Consider the following 25,625-nt stretch of genomic DNA (forward strand, 5'->3'; position numbering starts at 1 on the left):
GATTCAAATTCAAGTGAAATTTGAATAGAAATTCAAATTTCCCTCCAATTTTGCGTGACGCTTAGGCCATAAATAAACGCCTTGTGTGTGCATTTTGCAACTTTGATAATTTGAGAAATTAAACTTCAAAGTTCAGACCTCATTTCCCCCTCTTTCCCTCTTGCTCCACTCATCTTCTCCTACCTTCAAGCTCTTATCCATGGCTTCTTATGGTGGTGAGTTTGTTCTTGACTCATCTCTTTGATGTGGTGTCTCCAATCACCTTTCTTCAATTTCCATTTTGCTGCCATTGAACTTCAAGAAGCAAAGGACTCCATTGATGAAGAAGATCTAAGGCCTACAAGCTCTACACAGAGCTACATTAATTTGATGCCAAAAAAAGCCCTTTAGTGTGTTGGGTAGTTTTCATATGAGCTAACTCCCCTTGATTTTAGTTTCATCACTATTAAACCCCACATAAACTATCTTTGTTGACCCATCCTTAAACATTATGGTACTTTTTTTCAATGTGGCGGCTCTCTTATGGTCACTGCCATACTATTTGTAGTCTCTTTCAACTCTGGGTAGGCCTTCTTTTGCATCTTCCCTTATTTCATTGGCCCCATAACTATAGGAACCACCTCTTGATTGTACACCGTGTTTGACCAATATTTTACCTCACTCAAGACCACATTATTACTCAATACATTAAATATGTTAGGCCTTGCAATTTCTTTACCCTTATATTTTCCTTAAAATCTGGATTTTTCATTCTCCCCTTATTCTATTTCCTGATTTTCAAGACTAATATTCAATACTCATACAAATTTGTACTATAATCTCCTTTGTTTTCACCCCCTGTAGTCTCTCTTTTCATAATATTCTCTCTATTCAATTAGGTTTGACTTTTGACTACCCTACAAAGGCATACTACCGTCGCCATATGTCCTCATATTCTCCGGTACCATTGGCTGTGCTTCTTGCCATCTTTTCTCCTTCGCCTTTAACAAAGGACATGTTCCCAGAATATGTCTATGCTGAAAAAAGAGACGATGGAAATAAATAAACCAAGAGGGTGGATGATTTGGTTTTCAAAACAAAACATACTTTTAAAACCAGAGTTACAAAAAAAAATTCTTTTGTATGGATCGTATCACAAAACTTTATGAATCACACTCAATCAATACTTAATCAATCCACCCTTATACAAGATCCTTCATTAACATCCTTTCTTTCACAAAGATAAAACTTGAACCTTTTTTTATGAAAAACTGATTAGTACCTAAATGAGAGAAAAAGATCAGATAAAGAGAAGAAATACACAATCTTTTTATACTGGTTCACTTTCTATTACTAGAGAAGCTAATCCAGTTATCTAATCCAAAAGCAAAATTAGATTTCCACTATGCATCAAAAATCCTTACAAGAAATCACAACCAATCTGCAATTCCCACCCCAGAAAAAGAGACTTAGGCACCCAACACTAGGATACTTTGTGAATAAGAGCTTAAGAGAACCATACTCTTAGCCCAAACTAGAAAACCCTATTCTAGCATGCCCTAAGCGATTCATTTACAAACAAAAAAGATGTGTGAAACCATACACAAAAACCAAGAGTAAAGATAGATACAAAATGATCAATCTTTTCCACAAAACCATGCTTGTCTGAGGAGGTGTTCATCTTGAACTCAAGAAAGTGACACAACTCACTTCTAAGAAAAAGTCTTCACAATCAAACAATTTTGAAGTTATGAGTTACTGTACAAATCACTTTTCTTCTCTTCTCTTTTTACAAATAATAGCTCGAGATCTTTAGCTCATTTAAAGGCTTGTTTATTATTTTCGAGATATTGAGTATTCTCTTGATGTTAATTGAAGGGAACACAAGCTAGTTATTTATAGAGAAAATAGTTATACCCCCTGTAATCGATTAATTTTACAAAGTAATCAATTAATTCATTGAAGTAATTGATTATATTATCTCTTTAATAGATTAAAGTGTTCTTCCCAACATCTGGAAATAACTCAAGAACAATGTAATCGATTAGATACTCAAAGTAATCGATTAAAGTGTTCTTGTTCACTTCTGAACTACTAAACAAAAGAGAAGTAATCGATTAAACCACTTGGTAATAGATTAAAGTAGAGACTCTTGAATAGATCATTCATTGTCTCAAACAACAGAGTAATCGCTTATGAGACTATTGTAATCAATTAAAATGATACGAGACTTAACTCCAAGCTTCAAACAACTTGTTATAATCGATTATGACAATCCTGTTATCAATTAAAATGGAGAGTTTTGCCTCTTGAAAAAACCTTTCCAACTTAGAAACTTTTTCTTTACACTTACTATGATGATGAAGGATGCATCACATATATGATATGTACTAAGATGCAACACACAAGATAATAACCAAAACAAATGCCACTCAAGGGAGTTAGGCATGTAAAAGACAAAACATCTTCAAGCTTTTCCCCAAGCTTAAAGCTTTAGTCTCCATGTTATTCATGTTGCTCCCTCTATCTCTAACACATACAGCCCACACCTTTTGCATATGAGATGCAAACCCTCATACTCCACATGAAAGTAGTGACCTCAAAACCACATCTTACCAACCGTAGGTTGATTAAGATCTATTTACACACAAACCCTAGCAAACTTGCCACTTGATGCATCCATTGTTCTAATATCCACTTTGATGGGACTCCCTACGATTGATGCCAATGCAAGAAGTAAACTTTCATCAAAATACTCCATTCCCAAGGATGGAAATCCTATCCAAACTAATGTTCTTTTAATCTTTGTTTTGGATGCAATGAAATCATGCATCCATGGTCTTATAGCCAGGTAGTGATCAAACACCATCCACAAATCTCCGTTAACCATATTCTCTTTATCTTAAGGGAGGCCAAAATTAACCATATAAAACCCAAACCCAACATCCACTATATCAAATATGTCGGAGAACTTTCACATAACCTTTAGTTGATCTTGGATGACAAAAAAAGCTCACAAATTTCCCAAAAATTTTTACGATTACACATCTTTCCAAGGTTTCCACAATTATTGAAGAATAGAATCTTCTACATAACATTTAGGTCGCAACTTGTCTCCTTCTTCAAACTCGTGCAAAAGAATCTGTTTCCAATCAAATTTGTTCTCTCAATATGTGGCATCACTATTTGATTCCCCATCACCTTATCTTAGAATGAAACTTTTGTCACACCAATCTCCCCCTCCCCATCCAATGGTTTGGGTGGAGGTTGGTTGTTCTACATACTCCAAGCACCTTGGGGTTCCATTTTCTTGGATTAGAGATCATGTAACATAAATGAAACAATTGAAATTGGTTTATAACTGGTTCAATATACAAACTAATAAGTGTTTGTAAAAAGAATTGAAGGCAATAAAATTGGTTCAAAAGACATATTTTTTATTACCATGTCCTTGATACAAAATATCCATTGACTTTGTTGATGACTAATCTCTCTCACCAAACCTGGTTGGCCACTTTTGGTGGGATCTCCTCTCTCAACCACTTATTTTCATTAACAAGTCTCGAATTCAATATCTTGCTTAAAGGAACCAAGTCCAATACCACTATATTGAATTCCCCTTCAGTGTAGTCATGTGTTTAAATCTTATATTTGAAAAAAAAAACCCATTGAAAAACTAACTCTACTGGGCTGTAAATAGGGGTGAGAATAGGCTAGGCTTTGCATAAATAGGCCTAGCCTATTATAAAAATTAAAACATAGTCTGACTTATTATCTCATCGAAGACTTTTTTTTAGGTCTGGTATGACCTATTAGCTTATTTAAAGGCCTTTGTGTCTCAAATGTTATTTTATTTATGATATAAGATTACTAACTTATTAAGATATTAAATATAAAAGAATAATCAATCACAAGAAAAAGTATATAACATATATATATATATATATATATATATATATATATATATATATATATATATAATTTTTTTATTATATTTAAATGAATAAACAAGTCGGCCTATTAGGCTTAATAGACTTTTTTATAAGCTTAAGCCTAGCCTATTCAACTAAATAAGCTTTTAAAAAAGTCTAAGCTTAAACTTTTTATTAAACAAACCAGGCTTTAAACATACCGGGTCATAGGCTCCCGTCGACAGACTGGTCTATTCCTATCTCTAGTCATGAATGTTCCTTCTTCAGATGAAATTATTAAAAATATAAATCAGTAAAATACAAAATATTTCATTAAAAATATAAAAATATTCAATATATTTTTAATAATTAAAAACAAAACATAAAAAATTGTATGAAACTACATTCATATGCACTTACTATCTTTTGGTGTATCCAAAATACAAGGGAAGAAGTGAGAGAAGAAGAAAAAGTGTCAAAGTGAGAGAATGTTGATTGTTTGGTAGAGTAGAAATGTAGTAGTATTAAAAAGAAAGGTTAGGCTCACATGAATTTTGTTGAAAGATCCAATGATGATTTATGCATAAATATGTGAGACATGCAACATAATTGATTATGTTGCAATATAACATAGCCAAGATGGTAAAACTCACCTCCTTAATCAATTATGGTGCCTTTATACTTGATTAAGTAGACTCCCCTTGTTTCCTTAAATAATAATAATAATAATAATAATAATAATAATAATAATAATAATAATAATAAAAAAAAAAAAAACTGATGGTCATTCTTTATCCGTAGGAACTGAAGATATGTACAAGGGAATTTACAATATTCGGTCCTTATAGTTACAAAAACTTTTCTTTTAATCCCCACATTTAAAAATATCTCATTTTTGTCTATATTCAAAAGCTTTTTAATCCCTTTTAGTCATTGTCATATGGATTAAAATGGTTAAAATGTAACATGTTTTCCATAATTTAATTAAATTATAAGAGAATTTAAATTAAATTTAAGTGCTTGAATGAATGAATGAATTAATATGTTTGGAGTTTTGATTATACATGTATGTGATTGGTGAGTTTTAGTGAATTTGAGCCAAAGAGGATGGACCTTTGGGCTATGAGGGAAAGGCGTGGGTGAGTTCAATAAAGTCTAATATGTGTGAAAGGGAAATTTCAAGAGTCATAAACCCTCCTTTAAACCCTTCACATTCAGAAACTTCTCTTAAAAACCTCTTATTTTACTTACTTCTACTTCTCCAAGGATTCAACCCTTGATCGTTTAGCTTTTAGTGCAGTTGTTCAAAGGAGACTCTTTTCCTTTCTTGTGGAACTCCATAGTTGCCCTTGGTGTCATAACCTTTTCCTTTTCCTCCCTTGTTCTCCATTTTCATTTCTTTCTCATGAAGCAACCATGAGGATGAGAATCCTTATTTGTGTTTCAAAATTTTGTTTTGAGGGTGTTTTGGGTTTGGTTTGTTGTCTCCACAGCGTTAGCAGCTAGTTTGGTTTGTTGTCTCCACAGCGTTAGCAACTAGTTTGGTAGAGAAAAGCTTTTTCCTTGTACCCAAAGTTCCTCCCTTTGTTCTTTCCTCTTCAAAAGCTAATTCCTTTGAGTTTGAGTAGGTAAGGGAAACTTAACCTTTGTCTTAGAAGTTGACGTGGTTTTGATTTGAAATTGTTTTCTTTGGTGTTGGGTTATTTGAAAATTGTGGTTATGGAGTCAATATGGTTTTGGAGGAATTTGAAAACATTGAAAGGTGTACTTTTGCAGAATCTAATTGCTTAAGAGAGTGGTAATCCTCACAAAAGTGAATGGTGTGATAGGGAGGATTGACCTTTGAAGTGATGTCATTTAAGCAAGAAAGGCTAGTCACTTAAGCAAGTAGAATTTCTAGCTTAAGTTAGGTTCATGGAAAGATTATGAAGCATATATATAATGTATTCTCACTCAAGCGAGAATGATTGTCACTTAAGCGCATTTGTTGCTTAAGAGAGATTGGCAGGCAACGACAAGTGATCCCTAGAAGGATCTCACATAAGTGAGTATTCTTTTGGCTTAAGTGAGGTGTATAAGGTGACCACGATGTATTCAAAAAATAGGAAGAATTTAATTTTAAATGCATAAATAATAAAAACAAAACAAAATTAAAGCAAATAAATAGAAACATATTCAATTAAAAGCAACCCAAGGATCCAAGCTTCCAGAAAATGAATAATGAATCTATAATCATGCAATTCAATGTGAGTTCATGAGATAATCACCTCATATACTTTCATAAAAATCAGAAATACAATCACATTCCTCAATGTAAATGAATTTAAACATAATTCATCTTGAAACTAGCATTCAGTTGACCACTATGAAAGGATTAATAAATCATACCACTGATGCCAATTCAATTTTCTAAATCTCATCAAAATCATGCATTAACTCGTGAAATTGAAAACAAAAAAAAAGGGGAAAAACACATATCATAAATTCTAAAACTAAGCTTAGAAGAACTCAAATTTACCATAAACTTGAAATCCTTGGATTGAGAATGAATTTAGCCCTCCATGATCATCCTCATTGAGAACTTAAATAAAAAAAGAAAAAAATCAGAAGAGAGAACAAAGGGAGAAAAAGACCTAATCACAAACTAATAAAATGAAGTGTAATGTAAAAGTGTGTAAGTTCTCTACAAGATCCCTAAATAATTTTATTACAAAGAGAACTATTGAAAAATCACGGGCTCTCTCTATGAACAGAAATCCACTCACTTAAGTCCCTAAAAACAAATTAAAAACACTATTGACCCCTAATTACATATGAAGCCCAAAAAATGATAAAACTAAAAGTCTAAGTGCAGGACCACGACTCTGTAGCTCAATTTTGACCCCTAAAACCTCTGAATTAGCCTTGGCCTGTGAGTCACAAAATTATTGAGCTTTCTCTTAGATTTTAAGCAAGACAAGAATCACCTCAATCGGAGCTCTTTCTAACAAGTTATGACCTGTATAATAAGACAGTCTTAACATGAGAAAAATTAAAAAAATTTAATAAAACTCAACACTTGGGGCCATTGTTTATAAAAAAAACACTTGGGCCCATTGAGGTTCAATAAACTCAATCAAGAGGTAAAAAATAACCATACAAGCATGTAAAAAATGTGCAAAGTGAACCACTAATAAATGCTAATTAATGTTCCATCAATGTATTTGGATTAATCACACAAAAGGTAAAAATCTTCTTAGAGTAAAGTATCTGCATAACATAACATAAATCAATGCATTTGAACTTCATGACTTGAAAAAAGAGTGGTTATTCATGATTAGTGAAAAGGATTTTATGCTATTGGTGTTGATGGTTTTAAAATATCTTTTGAAGTTAAGTTGTTATATTTATGTATTGTTTTGTATATTATGTTTTTTTATAATTAGTTTTTCCTTACGTTTTTTTTGAATTGTTATGATCATGCAACTTGATAAGGAGCAGTCAATGGTATAACTGCTGAGAAACATGTCATTTATGATTGAGGACTTAAGGTGGAATTGTTGGTGGACTTATGATTGAGATCCAACCCTTGGTCCTTTTGATGTCTTAGTGGATGACCAACTTAGGAAATAGATGTAATCTTTTGATCTTATTTTATTCGCTTGGGCCTTGGGATATTTGAGTTGTAGTGCTCTAGGGTACAAAACCTTTTATGCTTTTGATGTCTTGATGATGACCGATATCCATGGTGGATTTGATGTTTATGTGAAATGTTTAGAATTATAAGAGTTCATGAATATTTTCATTAATTATAGAATTTTAAAAGGAGTTAAAATAAACCTATTCATCGGATTGTTTTAGTATTTATGTAATGACATTTGAGGTTATTACAAAAGGATATGTATAAAAAATAAAAAGAAATTAAAAATGATATGTGCAAGGAGTAGGAACAAAAGAGAATGTTTAAAAATAAAAATAATTTTTTTTATTATAAAAACAAAATGAGTAATTAAACTTTAAAATAATAATATTTATTTCTTTTTCATAAAATCAAATAATCTCAAAATATTAACTTTCTCTCTATTTCTCTTCTATTTAACTTTGATCAAACAATCTCTATTTTCATTGTATTTTCCAATTATTTCTTTTCTTACCTATCTATCCTCTCGTAACTTTATACATATTAAATACAAAAAACCACATCATATTCTCACTTCTTATATATTATGCTATGACACGCAAGTGTCTTTAATTTTTGCATAAAATTAATATTAATTACTTTCTAAATAATTATTTAAGTAAATGATATTTTAGAGATTTTCACTTTCCATTGTTTCATTAATTAATATTTAAAATTCTTCCATCAATATAGAATATAACATGATATTTATAAATAAGTATTAAATTTTCCATTAGTTAAAATTACTTTTAAGATTATTATTATCAATAAAATTATTATTTATTATTTAAATTAATTTTATGCTTTTATATAATTTATAATTTATTTTTCTTACACTTTTATGGATATTAATATTAAATACCAGAGTACATTATTAGATAAATATATAAAAAGACAAGAGATATAATCCAGAATAAAAAGCACTCGAGTTCCAGTGGTGGTAGGAGAATTTAGTGGCCTATATATCTATAATCATCTAACTATTCAAACATAATTGCTTGAAGTGGAAAATACATATATGCCTAAAAAAAACACGCACATAACAGATAATTAGTACCAGTAAATTTATTAAGAGATGTAGCTTAATGGTTGAGTAACAAGTGTGAGATATTATAACCCTTTAGTATTCGGGTTCTTCTTACTCACCTACGGAACACAGGAAAAGCCTCCAAAACCAACCCACCGTTGGCGCGATGGCTTTCCCCTCCAAAGGCGATGACGAGCAGGTTTCTATATTCTCTATCACCGCGGAACAATTTTTTGCATGATCGAATTTTAGTTCGGAGAACTCAAAAGTACTTTTACTCCCAAATTAACGGATTTCGTCATTCTTCGTTCTGTGTATTGAAATTCAGAAAAAAGTGATTTTCCTAACTTTAATCCTAACACGGTCTCTGCTCTTCCTTAGCATGTTTTGTAAAATTCCATTTTTATTGAAGATCAACATAGATTGGCAAAGTTAAGTTATTGGAGAAAAACACCAAAACACCTTTGTAACTGTATCTTTGAGTTTGTGTTATTATTATTTGGAAAAGTACTTTCCCAACTTTTATCCAAACACCGTCTCTGCTCTTCTTCAGCATGTTTTGTGAATTTCATTAGTATTGAAGATCAACATAGATTGCCGAAGTAAAATTATTGGAAAGAAAGCACGAAAAACACCTACGGAACTGTATCTTAAGTTTTGAGCTTATTATTGTTATTGTAGTTTGATACATTAGTAAAATGATATTTTTCTTTTCCATTTATCTTACCGATTATTGGTTTGGTTCGACAGGTTCTGGTGCAGCGTAAATCAAATGCGAGAGTTTTGACACTAAACAGGACTAAACAGTTGAATGCCCTCTCTTTTTATATGGTACTTTAATCTGTTCAGTGTGTCACTTTATTTCATGAATTAGTTATACTTTGGAGTAACATATTATTGAGAAGAGTCAAAAGAAAGGCTATAACTTGCTTTCACTGATCAGGAACATTCAACATAAACACCTGATTCTGTTTGTTGAGAATTGAGATTTTTTATTTTTGATATTTTTTATTAAATCTTGTACTCTTTTAGCCTTTTTTGATTGTTTATTAGCTGCTGACATATACATTAGGTTTACTCAACATCAAAATCAATTATACTTCTGAGTTCTGAGGATATACATCAAAATCAAATAATGATGCAACCATTATTTAATAGTATAACCATAGTGTCATAAGGAGAAAAGGGTAAAATAATAGATGCTCCTTGGTTCAAGGATACTGAAAACTCTGAGGAAGTGTTTGGTTTGTGGAAATGTTTTCTATTTTCATTTTTTGTTCTTAGTAATATTTACAAAAGTGCACCACCTTGTTTCATTTTGTTTTTTGTTTTCTGTTTTCAAAGATTTGCAATTTTTTTCGTTTCCTATACAAATCTTTTGTAATTACCAGGGAGAACAAAAAGTAGAAATATTTTCATAAACCAAATGCACCCTAACTTCTTCCTTAATATCTCTCTGAACTCCATAAATAATTTTCTTCTTCTATTTGTGAAGTTCCATTCCCAATTCTATTTCCTATTTTCTTACTTATGTCTCCAATCTTTTCCTGCCTTCTTGTTAATTGTTATAGGTTTCTCGGCTACTTGAAATTTTTTCTGAAGATGAGAAAGATTCTGATATTAAATTGGTTGTCGTGAAGGTAATCTCCATTTGCTGAGCACATTTGATAGACTTTTGTTTTTATTTTTATACTCTACTGAAGAGGAACAAATTAAATTGCTATTGGAATTGAAATGAAAGTGAATAAACTACTAAATTATCCCTTCAAAAATTTTGGCCAGATAAATTAGTCTCTTAAAAAGAAATTAACCTGTTCTTTGGTCCTCAAATATTTATTTGAGCCTAAAATGTGACACTTGAAAGACTAATATGTAATGCTGCAGAGATTAATTTAAAGTGACTCTAAAAATGTTCCCACCAAATTTTAAAGGGACTACTTTGTTTCCTTCATTTTAAAAATTGTCTCATGTCAATATGAAATTTGGCTCATAATTATATGTATTTACATGGAAGGCAATTTAGAATTAGTGTCTTTGTAAACATTTATACTGTAAAAGTTAGTCAGGCACACAATCTAAATAAAGATGAAAAGGTAATTGTGAGAAAAATGAAATAAATATTGAGTGTACTACTCCACCTTCATTACAGTTGCACAGCTTCATTACCATGTAATCTAGAGTATGATCCTTTAAGATTTAGCACTGGAGAGGGTACACTTGTGCATTTTCCATAGTTCAAGGGGCATATTAGATATAAAAACATTTGTATGGTTTATTACAAGAGTGATTGGGAGCACTGGGAGACAAACGGTGACAATCAAAGGTGAACATTACCAGTTATTATATGATGATGAAGCTTCAACCGAGATGGAGAGCCCATCTACCATAATGCATGCAAAACTTATCTAATATGTGAATTCCTTGATTCTCTGTTTTCCATCTACAGAGCTCTGTAATTAAGGTGCAACTTGTTTTTCTGGTTTTCTGTTTTGTGAAGCATTGCATTTTAATTGTTTCTATTATATTTTGTGGTTTTTATTAATGTTTTGCTGTTTTGTTGTTTTGTTGAAGTTGAAACGTTTGCCAACTGCTAGGTTAGGGTCACACCCAAGTCCATTAGGCAACAGTCCCTACTTCCTAATACTAAAAAAATATAAAGGATACTGTTGGAATTAGGTTTGAAATTAGGTGAAAACATGGGACATGTTCAAAATAGGTGGGACGGTAATTCTTGGTTTGCTTTATGTGGAGTTGTGATGCTGAATATTATGGATGTATTACTAATTATGTTTGGCAGTTTAAGGTACTGGGACACGTTAAATATTCCTATATCAGTCAAGTTTGACAATCTTACGCTAAACCTAGAAATTCAAATCTACTCCCCCCACGTCTTCCTTAATGTCTTGAGTTTGATAACCTTGTAGACAACCTTATTTAAACTGTTCATTTCATTCCGTCCATGGCAATCACTAGACATTGTCTACTGTACAAGCCCAAGATAAAAAGGGGACCATATGGATGTGTTGCTTAGGGGAGTTTGAACTGGTTGGCACTTGTGTAAGTTGCATTGCTCTCTTGATGTTTGGAACAGCTTTAGAGATTTAATTATCCAGAAGTGGATGATTCAAAGTGAAGTGGGCAATTCTATATTCTGTTTTGGCTGGCATACATCTAGTAGGGGTTTTCTGTTTTCTTGGTATTTTTCTGAGCTAGGAACAAAATTTGGGGACTATAACGTGGAGGTAGGAGTTTATATCTAAGGTTTAACTCCCATTTGAAGCAAACTATTACTTCAGATTTTCACCAATAAATTGGTATTCATAAACAATCAGCTTCCCCCCCTCATTGTGATAGAAGATAATTTCATTAATAAAAGGAGTACTTAGGAGAAGGATAAGGTAGCCTCTGTAAACTATTATTAAAAATAACTGAAGCATTCATAAAGAAAAACTCTTCCATTTTTCCAATTATCCCAGTTTTAGTTCTGGTTACATTGGATGAACCTTTCTTTTTTTAAATGTTAGAGATGACACAAGTAGCCTTTTATTTTGCTTAGTCATTGGTTAGTGGCAAACTTCTACTGTTCAAATAATTCTTGTAATGTGCATATGCATGTATTTCTTACTTTGAACAATTAGAGAGAGAATTCATGGATGGAACAAATCTATAATTTGATATTGAACATAATCTTTCTTATCTTCAAAGAGAGTATTTCTGACTTTTTGCATGTCTTGTGGCTACCTATATCAGGGAAATGGAAGGGCTTTTTGTGCTGGTGGTGATGTTGCAGCTGTTGCTCGTGATGGAAGTAAAGGTATGTTTTCTTTTTGTTACTTAATGGATCACATGGTTCAAAAATGATATTCATTGCATTGCTGTGAATGCTGTATTTTGTCCAAGGCTTTAGAATATCATTCATATTACATTCTTTTATTGATTTTATCTTATCTTATTTTTATTAATTTTATTTGGCCACTTAATGAGCTGTTGTTATAGTCCCATGCAAATTTTGTATTTTTTGTAGATTACTCAGTTATTAGGAATTAGGATTTTTGTAGCTACCACACACAGGCAAGTATTAAATGTTGTAATAGTTTTTATTTTCTATGAAAATAGGTGACTGGAGGTTTGGTGCAAATTTTTTTCAAAGTGAATTTAAATTGAATTACTTGATGGCAACATATAGTAAGCCCCAGGTAACTCTTTCTTATTTACATTTTTTTTCTATTTTATTTTTGCATTTATGTATCTGACATACATACATACATTTTTCTTACCTTTGTTTGCAAATATTTGAAGGTTTCAATTCTTAATGGAATTGTCATGGGAGGTGGTGCTGGTGTTTCTGTACATGGAAGATTTCGTGTTGTTACTGAGAATACGGTACATTTTTGCATAGGGCATTCTTATGTGAATGTAGTTTAGAGGAAGAAAGATAATTTTATTTCAAAATAATTCAGATTTACCAAGATTGAGATTTTATTTATGGGCAGAGTTGGTCATAATTTTTTTATCCAATCTGATTACAATTCTAATTCAAAAATAGATAAGTCAGGAAAAATGAATCAGAAAAGATAGGGATAATAACAGTAAAAAACTATATTATCTATCCCAGGGTTCTAGAATTACTTTATTCTAAAATATGGTAACAACCTTGATAGTAAATAATGTAATAATGTCTAGATTCATAGTATAATCTAACAAAATCATGTATTTATAGTAACTGTAAAACTGTATCATTTTATTAATAACTTTTATCCTATATATGACCTCCATTTGTGTAGTTCAGATACATGGTTTGCCACATGGTATCCAGAGCCTCAAGAGATTCAAAAGTGGTGCCTGTCCACTGGACTCACTGTCTTCTGTCTTTTGGTCAAAATTCTTCTTTTTTTTTTAAGCTTTCACCATTCTGGCTGGTGAACCCATTGGATGACACATGTCTCCACTCTCCATCAGATACACCAATAAAACACATGGTTCATCATATGCCTCTCTGTTTATTCTCACCTTGTTTGAAAGGAACTATGAATACTGAATTCTATACTTGGTTTTTAGTGCCACTTAGGTTTGATTGGGATTTTGAATCATATTTTTCAAGATATATCAGATGAGCAAAGTGTGTTATGATAACTATTGTCAGTATATTTACGTACTATTTTGCATATTAAAATGATGTAAGTAATGGTATTCTGAATCTGCATACTTTGGAAAATATCTGACATTTGAATAATATGATTTTTTTGTTTGCTTTTTGCTACCCTTCTGTCATTGTCGAACTGTTATCAGTTGGTTTCATGTGTCTCTTTTTCAATTTAAATTGAGTTTTCCGAGTTGGTTTGTACAGTTTGCTGGAATAAATCAACAGTTTACTAAGTCTACCCAACCAAGTTTTCTTAATATCTATAGAGCAAAAGAGATTTGCACCACGTGACCTATTTCCATAACTCCCAAACTATATCTGGCATTTCTCTGTAACTCGTAGATGTCAAATATTTGATAATTGCAAAGTACCATTTGACACTTCTGTGGATGCATTATTCTTGTTAGTTTTAGACTTGTCTTTTTCGTAAGAATTTGTTTTCTATCCAAAACAAAAAATGGTGATAGCAAAGGAAGGTTAGTTTGAAGTGGCCTTTACACGTATGCCTTTCCTTTTACATCTATCTAGCATCCAAATCTTCATTGACCTAAATTTTCTGCTAGTACTTCATGACCTACATGTTCTAGTGTTTTCAGGTCTTTGCAATGCCAGAAACAGCTTTGGGTTTATTTCCTGATATAGGTTCCTCATACTTCTTGTCTAGACTGCCCGGATTTCTTGGTATGCATGTGATATCTTAAATCTCTATAAATTAAATTAATCCTTATTGGTTTCCTCTGTTTTAAGGTTACTTAATTTCTCTATCTTTTAATTGTTCTCATCATTTGTGGTGTCTCCTGCATACTTTTGATGTGTTACTGTTTTTGTCAGTCTATCAACAAATTTCAAATTTCAATGCAACACATGCATTCAGAGACAGAAAGAGTGGGGTGGGAGAGGGCAGAGATTGGATTCTTGATTTTTTCATAGTTGTTTATTTTCTCTTGCATAGTTGGATTGTAATATTGATTATACTGTTTTGTTTGACCTCTTATTATAATTTCAACAAATTTTCAGCATTAAAAACCATACTGTATCCCCCTTTTCTCATTTCTACTGGAAAACAAATTGCAGGAGAATATGCTGGTCTTACAGGTGCTAGGTTGGATGGTGCAGAAATGCTTGCTTGTGGTCTTGCAACACATTTTGTTCCTTCATCAGTATGTACCTACTACTATAATTATGGATTCTTTTTGACGATTAGTGTCTTCAGGAATTACATGCCTAAACTTGGTCATAGAAATGTGTACTAAAAAATCATTAAAATGTGCTTCAATTTTGAAATACAATGGCCAACAAATTGTAATCAGTCAGGCCTGGGGATTGAATGTACATCATAAAATGTTTACAGATAAATATTAGGAAGTTAGAGATGCTTTTCAGATGTATCTTGAAGTTGGTGTCACACTTTATTACCCAATGCTTCAGGCAAGGGTGCACCTGCTGAGTAAGATGACAGTTGAGGTGTTGACCTTATTTTCATTAGCTGTTATTTTTTTAGTTTCTAACAGCTATTTAACCAATAAGAGAGTAATTGAGAATCTTGTTTCTTTCAATTTGGGTAATTTTGAATGCTTTTGAGGTTAGCTGTCAGTTTTTAAAGCCATTACCATAATCTTAAATCTTATCCAAGCTAGCTACTTGGATATTTATTTATTTATTTATTTTTCTTTTAAAAAAAGATGACCTTAACCTTATCTTAATTTAAACTTCTTGTTTGAATCAGTTGAAGTTGATGATATTCCTTTGGAAAATTATTATGATTTTGTAATCCTTAATAATTCTTTCTTAATGTATTATGTGATGTTTCAATTCTGCCTTTTATAATCATTCAATGCGCAGAAATTGTCTTTATTGGAAGAAGCATTATGCAAGGTGGAAACTAGTGATCCAAATGCGGTGTCTGCAATCATCAATAAGTATTCAGAGCAACCTTTCCTAAAAGAGGATAGTGTTTATCACAGGTTGGTATGTAATATAAATAAATCCGACATTATTATATACACAAACATACCACAACCACCAAAGCCTTTGATATATAAATAGATAGTTTAGCATACCCACAACAACTGTAGCACTAACAACCAAATCCATTTCCCACTAAGTGCAGTTGGCCATACAAACCAAATCTTCCGATAAGGCATTTAATTCTAGATCCTTTTTCTTGGTTTGACCTCATGGCTTATGAAGCAGACAGTTCAGAAATACGCACAAACTACTGAAACAAAACCCAATGACAAAGAAATATGACACCCTAAGAAGGATGCACATGCACAGTAATGATGACAGCGCGAAATAGAGAGTGAGCAGTGAATACCTCTAAGTCCCAGATTTTGGAGGCCCCAAGCCTAATCAATACCCAAATTCTTTTTCTGCCTTCTCTTTTCAGCATCTCCCCTTATAGTCATTGCTTTTCCTGTTGCAACCTCTCCAGTCATAACAGAATTCTCTTGCACTTTGCTGCCACGTGTCCCCTCTCTAGTGTCAACCTCAGCTGCCTCTATCAGCTATGCCCTGGTCAAGCTGTGCCAGTTAGTACAGCTGGTAGCAGTGCATTTGTGCAGCTAGATTTGTTGGTGTTATGACAGTTACAACTGTCACTGGGTATCATAATGTAACTGAGTGAGTGGTAACAAGCCTCCTCTTTCTCATATATGGCAGCATCCATTTGTATTGGTCGACTAATTTAGGTTTCTGTTTCAAAACATTTGAGAAACACAGATTCTTTCTCTCTTTCACTATAGATTTTTTTTTCCTTCTCAATAATTGAAACACAACTTAATAGCATAATTTTGTACATTTCTCATTTATCTCCGCTTCTTGTGGCTCACTGCAGGATGGATGTTATCAATAAGTGCTTCTCTAAAAAGGCTGTTGAGGAAATATTATCTTCTCTCGTAAGTTGTATTGAGTTACACTATTGAAAATGTCTGATTAATATTCTTCAGCATGATCAAGGATGAACTTTTGCCATTTAGCAACCTGAATTTTAGCCTGCTGTTTTAGGAGGTGGAAGCTACGAGAAAGGCTGATCCTTGGATTTCTGCAACTATTCAATCCTTAAAGAAAGCATCTCCAACAAGCCTTAAAATCTTTCTTAGATCGGTATGTGTCCAGAATGTATTAAAAGTTCTGTTTTATGTACATTCTAAAATTCACTTCTCTTCTGTGTTCAACTGTTGAAGTATCATTTTTATCATCATCATCATTTTACTATCATTATTGTGATTATAACAACTGTTTTTTTTTTAAATTTATTTTGGCCTTTTTCAGATTAGACAAGGAAGGCTCCAAGGTGTTGGACAATGCCTTGTTTCTGATTATAGAGTTGTTTGTCATATTCTAAAAGGACACTACAGCAAGGATTTCTTCGAGGTTATCTGATGATTCCTATACATAGTTATGCTTTTAATTATTTTTCTTTCATGCCCTATGGTTAATGTTACCCTTTACTGCAGGGTTGTAGGGCTATACTGATAGATAAAGACAGAAACCCAAAGGTGGGTAGCCACTTTGATTTTGTTTAATCTTTTCCCATTTAATCATGAACATTTCTACTCGTAAATTAGTTTTTATTGAAATTTAATTTTTGTTCTCATGGTCTTGGTGTCTTTTTCAGTGGGAACCTTCCAAATTGGAGCTTCTTAGTGATAGCGATGTTAATCGTTACTTCTCTAAACTTGATGATAAAGGATGGAAAGATTTGGAACTTCCTAAAAGGTTTAATAATCTGCCTACATATGCTATTTCAAAGCTGTAAAGCATCATCATTCTCATATTTTCAAGCCCAAAGTATGGAAGACACGTATTGCTCCATTCAATTGATTCTTGGATGTTTCAATGTATGGCAGTTTATGAATTGCTACCGTTACAATTGATAAGATTTTAAAACTAGTGAAGTCTACCGTTGAGAATCAGAGTATGATACTCTAATAAATGTAGTTTCCAGGTATATAATCTCTAATTTAGAGGAAATTGAATATTCTCTATTTATGTGCAATTAATTCAATAAGCCCATAAACCCTCAACCGTTGCGTATTGAGAATTTGGAATATAATGAACCTCTGCACTTTGGAAGCTTAGATGAACCGATAAGGAATTGATGGACAATCACTAGATGCGATGCAAATTAAGGATTTGGACTCATACCTCAAGTTTCATGACTTAAAAGACAATTAGGAATCCTAAAACTTAATAATTAAAATTAAGTTTAACATTGAACAATGAAAGAAAGTTTGAGTTTCACTTAATAATAGAGAAATTAATAAGTATTTTAGTCATCCAATAATTTCTTAGAGAAATTAAGAATTCTTGCTTAGAGAAATTAATTACACCTTATTCCTGCTGCCTTGAGCCTGCAATCAAATATAAACAGGGTTAAATAAACAAACAACTCAGGCCAGTATGAAATCAAACTTTTTGTTTCTCTTAATTGGAAACAACCAAAGGAACAAGCCTACATGCACAGCAAGTATACAAAAAAGACTCAACAGCGGGCAATGCACAATAGTCAATTAAGGGAATCGAAGTCAAAGGATAAACAACTGAGTTTAAGGGAGTTTAAGGCAATAGGCAATTAAGGTAATTTAAGGGAGTTGAAGCTATGAAAACAGATGAATGCCCAAACTTCTTCTCAAACTTCGATTGAGACATTAGTGAGACTTCTCATTATGTATTTTTCCTGTGGTCAAGGTTTCAAGACGAATATAAAGTGCCATTAAAAAACTAATAAGTTGGATAAGCATACGAAGACCGTAAAAGTATGCACATAAGTACATTATAATAGTCAATCAAATCTCAACCAAATGCATCTCAAAGTACTATCTATGTGTCTGGTCTTACATATGAATGTTTCCAAATGAAACACATGGCTAATTTGAGGCATTTCGTACCTTTAATTCCCACTTCAATATTTTGTAGTCCTTGCATTTTTTTAAAATCATCCTTATTCGTTATCTTCTTTTTCACACTTGACTTTGCTTTAATCTTTTTCTTCTTAGATCCACAACACACACAATAGCACCATTTAGGCCAATAGTTACATGTCTTTCTAGGTGTTGTCTTCAATGTAGAGGCATCATATTCATAGAATGCTTGTCTCCTAAAAACACACCCAGTTCCCACATATATTGGTCCTTGGATGCCATCTAAACCTTTCATATTGATCTATACACATTGAAACAAATGTTAGTTTTTCCTTCAAAGCAAACTGTGCAAGGTATATGAATGTATATTATATATGCACAACCAACAGTAGCAAATTTTTACTTACAACAAAGAACACAACATTGTGATTCTAGTATCTATCATGACAGTCAATCCCATCAAATCTTTAAGGAAACTGTACGCAACATATTTTTTCCCCTGATGTAGGATCCATCATGAAGCACATGGCTTCACGAAGGGCCTTACTGTTATTTATGTAGTGATCACAATCAACATTCAGTACATAAGGAGCATTGGAGATTATTGTTGAGACTCTCACCTTCACAATCAATCAACAAAGCATTATTACAAAAATGGTAAGGAAAATCGAGAAAGAAGAAAACTGAAATAGTTTTTAGATTTATAGTGAGAAGGACACTCTACCAAAAGCATTCATAGCTCCACCTTTTTTGTGGTGATGATATTTAGCTCTTTTCTCACGAGACACATAGACAAGATAAGGTAATTCATTTCCTTCCATGTCACGAACACCATTTTCACCAAGGAAAACCTGCAAAATACCATCACAGTTTAACACTTAAACTCATACGAACATGCCATGCCAACAAAGCATTTTCAATCTACACATAAGACCAACATTGCATCATAACATTGTACTCACTTGTATCATTCCGTGATGATCTCTGACATTATTCCCAGGCCATGGAGTACCATTCTGCATTAATCCTCACTTTGAACTCTTCATACTCCTTCTGTGTGAACACAATTCAGAACACCAAATGCAACCTCTTATTGAATTAGAACCAAATAGAAAAAAAAATGAAAAATTATAGATAGCAGTGAAGTAAAGGAGAAAACTTACAACAATTCTTTAGGTGTTTCTAATATTATTCTTAAATGGGAATTGAAATTTCGCTTCAGTAATCCACATTGATTTTTAATGCAAACCTTTGTTAGGTGAATTACCAACAAGAAACTCCAGTTTTGATAGGAGAACACCACCAAAAACACCTAAGAACCTAACCTACATCTAAGTTTTGTCCTAAAGTAGAAATCTGCAATTACTCGACTTTCCATTGGTATAAACTATGTTTCTCAATTAGTCATATTGTTGAAGATTAATCAAGAAAAGTATAGATGTATAATTGGTGGTCCATTATCTAGAGAATTCTACACCTATGGAGATGTTGTAGTGTGTAGAAACTTCTTGATGGATGTAGAAAAATATCTTATTATCTAAAGTCATAGAAGCACCTAGAACATTATAGAGATAGATGGTAGATGATAGATGAGTCTAGAAGACTCTAAGACTAAGTAGTATAGAAGTGTGTAGAAATCACCTATGTAACCTATATAAAGACATAAGTTGTAGCAAGCTATGTAATGTAAGTAAAAAGAAGCTAATAAGCACAATTCAAGTTAAGGTGTCAATCTTCTGAAAACCCATCCTCTTCTTACTCCCATCATTTCTATCATACATTTCTATCATATCCTTCCATAGAAAAAAGGCATAACCACGTCCCATATCCTAACAGTGGCATCAGAGCAGTGTTGATCCTATGGCCTTTGCTACATCACCTAGCCCACCAACCTTCAACTATAACCAAACCTTAGTTCCCATATTTAATGGGGAAACATATGATTATTAGAGCATCTAAATGCAAACTCTATTCATCTCACAAGACTTGTGGGATGTTATAGAGAATGACTATCCTGTCCCAGAAAGCCAAGAAGAATTGGCTACGTGGACAGCAGCAAAGCAAAAGGAGTACAAGCAAAACAAGCAACATGATGCTAAGGCTCTGCTATTCATCCAACAAGGAGTTAGTAGAGAGATCTTTCCAAGAATTATGCAAGCAAAAATGCAAAGAAGGCGCGGGAGACTCTGAAAAATGAATTTAAAGGCACAAACAAGGTAATTTCTATTAAACTTCAATCTCTGTGGAAGGATTTTGATACATTAATCATGTGGGAAGATGAATCTATACAATCTTTCTTCTCGTGTCTGTAATATCTTCAATCAAATTAGAAGTTACGGGGACACAATTGAAGACAAGAAAATAATAATAAAAATATTAAGAAGTCTTCCCGTAAAATATGATCATATTGTGGCTGTCATAGAAGAATCAAAAGATTTATCTAAACTCACTCTAGTAGAATTAATGGGCTCTTTAGAAGCTCATGAAGCTAGAATGAAAAGATTTGAGCAGCCACCAGAGCAAGCATTCCAATCTAAAATTAATATCTCTAAAAATGATGGAGATAAGAAAAATAACCACGATAAATTTCCTCAAAAAAGAGGAGGAGCATTTACTAATCATGGTAAAAGGAGCGGAAAACAATGGAGTAATAATGCTTCAAGCTCCTATTGCAAATTATGCAAAAATAATAATCATGATACAAATGATTGTCGGTACAAATGCAAAAAGTGCAAAAGGCACCTACACTACGAAAAAGATTGTTTTTACCAACAAAAAGAAGAAGCAAATTTTCTAGAAAATAAAGAATTTCTTGATTATACTTTGTACTTCGCTTTATCTTCTCAAGAATCAAGGGATGTGTGGTATGTTGATAGTGGTTGTTCAAACCACATGACAAAAAACAAAAGTTGCTTTGTGCAACTAGATGAGACAATAAAATCCAAAGTTACACTTGGTGATGGAAATGTTCAAATAGTTGAAGAAAAAGGCACCATTGCTGTTAAAACTCAAAATGGTAGCCAAAAATATATCCATGATGTTTTTTATGTACCAAGTCTTACTCAAAATCTTCTAAGTGTTGATAAACTTATTCATAAAAATTATAAAGTCATCTTTGATGATGATAAATGTAATATCATTGATAAAAGAAAGGGCCAAATTATTTCTATCAAAATGGCTCCTGATAAAGTAGTTCCTCTATTTATGCCATTTGGGCAAAACAATGCATTGAAATGTGAGAATATGGATGAGTCCATACTGTGGAACTTAAGGTATGGTCATCTAAACTTTAATGGCCTCAAAGTATTAAAAGAAAAAAATATGGTGCTTGGGCTTCCTTTTATATCATCTAACCTTAAAGTTTGTGAAGGTTGCATTTATGGCAAGATGCACAGGTTACCATTTCCAAAAACATCTTGGAGAGCTAAAGCTCCACTTCAATTGGTTCATGCTGATATCTGGGGACCATCAAGTACCCCTAGCTTTGGTGGAAGAAGATATTTTCTCCTCTTCGTTGATGACTACACCCGAATGATGTGGGCGTACTTCATCCAACAAAAATCTGATGCATTCTCTTGTTTCAAGGAGTTCAAGGCCTTAGTGGAAAAGCAAAGTGGGCATTCCCTCAAAATCTTGAGAACAAATCGTGGGGGAGAATTCAATGGGCACATATTCATCAATTTTTGCAATGATCATGGCATCAAGAAGGAGCTGACTGTTCGTCACACTCCACAAAAGAATGGTGTCGCTGAAAGGAAAAATAGAACCATTGTGGAAATGGCTCGATTGATGCTACAACACAAGAACCTGCCAAAGAATCTATGGGCGGAAGCTGTTAGCATAGCAGTATACATCCTCAACCGTTCTCCAACTAAAGCAATCTTAAATATGACGCCATATGAAGCATGGTTCAACAGAAAACCAACAGTTGATCATTTTAAAGTTTTTGGATGTGTTGTTTATTCGCACATTCCAAAGGAGAACCGAGAAAAGCTCGATGAAAAAGGAGAAAAGTGCATCTTTGTCAGCTATAGTGACCAATCTAAAGGTTACCGATTATTCAAACTAGATTCAAAGCAGCTCATCATTTCAAGAGATGTCATCTTTGACGAAGGAGCAAGCTGGAAATGGAGTACTGAAGTCAATGAGACGCAAAAAGTAACCAATCCAAGCCCGTGCACACTACCACCATCACCAACACAGCATGACCAACAGCACCAGCAAGAAGAAGTAGAAGAAGTCCCACAACAATAACTTCAAAGATCAGGAAGGCCACACAAACTAAATCCAAAGTACGCAAATGTTGGATTTTTTGCCTGTGAACCTCAAAAGTTTGAGGAAGCATCGAAAGAAGAAGTTTGGAGAAAATCCATGGACGAGGAAATCAAAATGATAGAGAAAAATCATACATGGGAGCTTATGCAAAAACCAGAAGACAAGGAGATCATTGGCCTGAAATGGGTTTACAAAATTAAATATAATGAGGATGGAATAATCCAGAAACACAAAACATGACTTGTCGCTAAAGGCTATTCATAACTTCCAGGAGTTGATTTCAATGATACATTTGCTCTCGTTGTGCGCATGGAAACAATCAGAACTGTACTAGCCTTAGCTGCACAGTTGAAGCTACAAGTCTACCAGCTAGATGTAAAAGCAGCTTTCTTGAATGGAGAGATTAAAGAAGAAGTCTACGTGGAGCAACCACAAGGATACAAAGTTCAAGGAGAAGAAGACAAAGTATATCTCTTGAAAAAGGCGCTTTATGGTCTCAAACAAGCTCCTCGAGCATGGAATAGCAAAATAGACAAATACCTCGTCGAGCATAGATTCCTCAAAAGTCCAAGTGAGTCGTCACTATATGTGAAGATGCAAGGTAATCATTTCTTTATTTTGTGCCTATACGTAGATGATTTAATCTACACCGGCAACAACTCATAGATGATGGAAGAATTCAAAAAGGCTATGATGCAAGAGTATGAAATGACCGATCTTGGACTCATGAGATATTTTCTCGGCATGCAAGTCAAGCAAAGACCTGAACAAATATTTATTTCGCAAGAAAAATATGCGGATGACTTACTGAAGAAGTTCAACATGCAAGATTGCAAACCACTTGTCACACCTATGGCGATGAACGAGAAGCTTTCAAAAGATGATGGGCAAAACAAAGTTGATGCAGCAGTTTATAGAAGCCTAGTCGGTTCACTAATCTACTTAACCAACTCAAGGCCAGACATCGTACATGCAGTTAGCATTGTGTCTAGATTCATGAGTAACCCAAGCAAAACACATTTTGCAGCAGCCAAGAGAATCCTAAGATATGTCAAAGGCACAAAGGATTTTGGCATTTTGTACGAGGCAGATAGAGACTTTAACTTGACAGGTTATACAGATAGCGACTAGGCAGGAAGCACAGATGATAGAAAAAGCACAAGTGGATATGTGTTTCTTCTAGGAAATAAAGCAATATCATGGGCATCAAAGAAGCAAACGACAGTTGCTCTATCATCAGCAGAAGCAGAATACATGGCTGCAACAAGCGCTGCGTGTGAAGCGACATGGCTCAGAAAAATTCTGCAAGACGTACAACAAGACTCCAAGACTCCAACAGTTATTCATTGTGATAATACGTTAGCTATTTCAATGACTAAGAATCCAGTATTCCACAGTCGTAAAAAGCATATTGATATTAGATACCACTTCATCAGAGAGCTCGTGGAACGTGGAGAAATCAAAATGGAGTTCTGCAAGACTAAAGAACAATTAGCAGACATCTTCACCAAGCCAATTGCAACAGAGAAGTTCATTAAATTCAGAGACATGCTTGGAGTTCAAGACTTTTCTAGATTAAGGGGGAGTGTTGAAGATTAATCTAGAAAAGTGTAGATGTATAATTGGTGGTCCATTATCTAGAGAGTTCTACACCTATGGAGATGGTTGTAGTGTGTAGAAACTTCTTGATGGATGTAGAAAAATATCTTATTATCTAAAGTCATAGAAACACCTAGAACATTATAGAGATGGATGGTAGATGATAGATGATAGATGAGTCTAGAAGACTCTAGGACTAAGTAGTATAGAAGTGTGTAGAAATCACCTATGTAACCTATATAAAGGCATAAGTTGTAGCAAGCCATGTAATGTAAGTAAAAAGAAGCTAATAAGCACAATTCAAGTTAAGGTGTCAATCTTCTGAAAACTCATCCTCTTCCTACTCCCATCATTTTTATCATACATTTCTACCATATCCTTCCATAGAAAAAGGCATAACCACGTCCCATATCCTAACACATATTTCATGAAAATTTCAAATTTGAAGTTTATGGCTTTTCCTTTCGGTCTAAAAATTACATGATAAGAACAATCCCAAACCTTAATGGCACGAAGTTCTCTTATAAATGTGGCACCCACTATATCCTTCAAGTAGTCAACCTTCTGAGCAAAATACAATTCAAAAGCTTGTGGTTCAATGTAGAACTTCTTGTTGAATGGAACCCATTTCCTTGCATACTCAGAAGTCTCGGAGAGTGCTTCAAATGTAAGAATGACAACACCATCATCTCAGACATGGCATGCAACCTTATCCACTAGATAATCCACAACAAGGATAGATAGAACTTTGTTTGCAGTAACGAGTAGAGGTTTCTTCATGGGCTCCATTGTACTAACGAACACGTCTATATCAACTAACTAAGATGTATTTCCTTCTTTTTCATACCTATGAAATTGAAAACCATTAATGAATAATGTCTTATGTCACAAACACATATAAGGATATTCAGAGAAAGATCAAATACCTTTCTGATATGTTAATCCTTAACATGTTTATAATATAATATTGAATTCTTTTAACGGCTGTTACCAAAGCTACCAAACAAGGAAAATGAGCAAAGTATTGAAGAGTAAAATACATTTAGCACTAGAACAACATAAAATGATCATTATCCCATGTTAGATGTATGTACTCTAACCCTAGCAGAAATAGAAAAATGTGTAACAATATTAAATCCATGTACTCAAATGACATTTAACCCTAGCA

The 25,625-nt window shown here is 33.3% G+C and overlaps 1 protein-coding gene and 1 pseudogene across 2 annotated transcripts; one reads left to right on the top strand and one right to left on the bottom strand.

The window, feature by feature from the left end:
• The first annotated feature begins 8,612 nt into the window (after window positions 1-8,612).
• LOC114390644 (3-hydroxyisobutyryl-CoA hydrolase 1-like) lies at window positions 8,613-17,746 on the top strand. Of its 2 annotated transcripts, none has more exons than XM_028351457.1 (14): window positions 8,613-8,774; window positions 9,326-9,406; window positions 10,147-10,215; window positions 12,326-12,389; window positions 12,692-12,771; window positions 12,875-12,958; window positions 14,315-14,399; window positions 14,793-14,878; window positions 15,561-15,682; window positions 16,555-16,615; window positions 16,725-16,823; window positions 16,992-17,093; window positions 17,177-17,218; window positions 17,338-17,746. In XM_028351457.1, the coding sequence occupies exons 1-14, from the start codon at window positions 8,742-8,744 to the stop codon at window positions 17,476-17,478; spliced, it is 1,149 nt and encodes a 382-aa protein (XP_028207258.1). In that variant the 5' UTR covers window positions 8,613-8,741; the 3' UTR covers window positions 17,479-17,746. The 2 variants fall into 2 exon arrangements, with proteins under 2 accessions (XP_028207258.1, XP_028207259.1); XM_028351458.1 differs by having other exon boundaries at window positions 8,731-8,843.
• A 532-nt stretch (window positions 17,747-18,278) lies between these two features.
• LOC114389743 lies at window positions 18,279-25,409 on the bottom strand (annotated as a pseudogene).
• Window positions 25,410-25,625: the final 216 nt, after the last annotated feature.

This window comes from Glycine soja, chromosome 16, assembly GCF_004193775.1.
Source record: "Glycine soja cultivar W05 chromosome 16, ASM419377v2, whole genome shotgun sequence".
Classification (NCBI taxonomy): Eukaryota; Viridiplantae; Streptophyta; class Magnoliopsida; order Fabales; family Fabaceae; genus Glycine; species Glycine soja.

Bases quoted from the DNA above. Each gene is read 5' to 3' on its own strand.
- LOC114390644 (XM_028351457.1), top strand. From the start codon at position 8,742: ATGGCTTTCCCCTCCAAAGGCGATGACGAGCAG. The intron at 14,879-15,560 runs GTATGTACCTAC...TTCAATGCGCAG, and splicing joins CACATTTTGTTCCTTCATCA to AAATTGTCTTTATTGGAAGA. The intron at 17,219-17,337 runs GTGGGTAGCCAC...TGTCTTTTTCAG, and splicing joins ATAAAGACAGAAACCCAAAG to TGGGAACCTTCCAAATTGGA.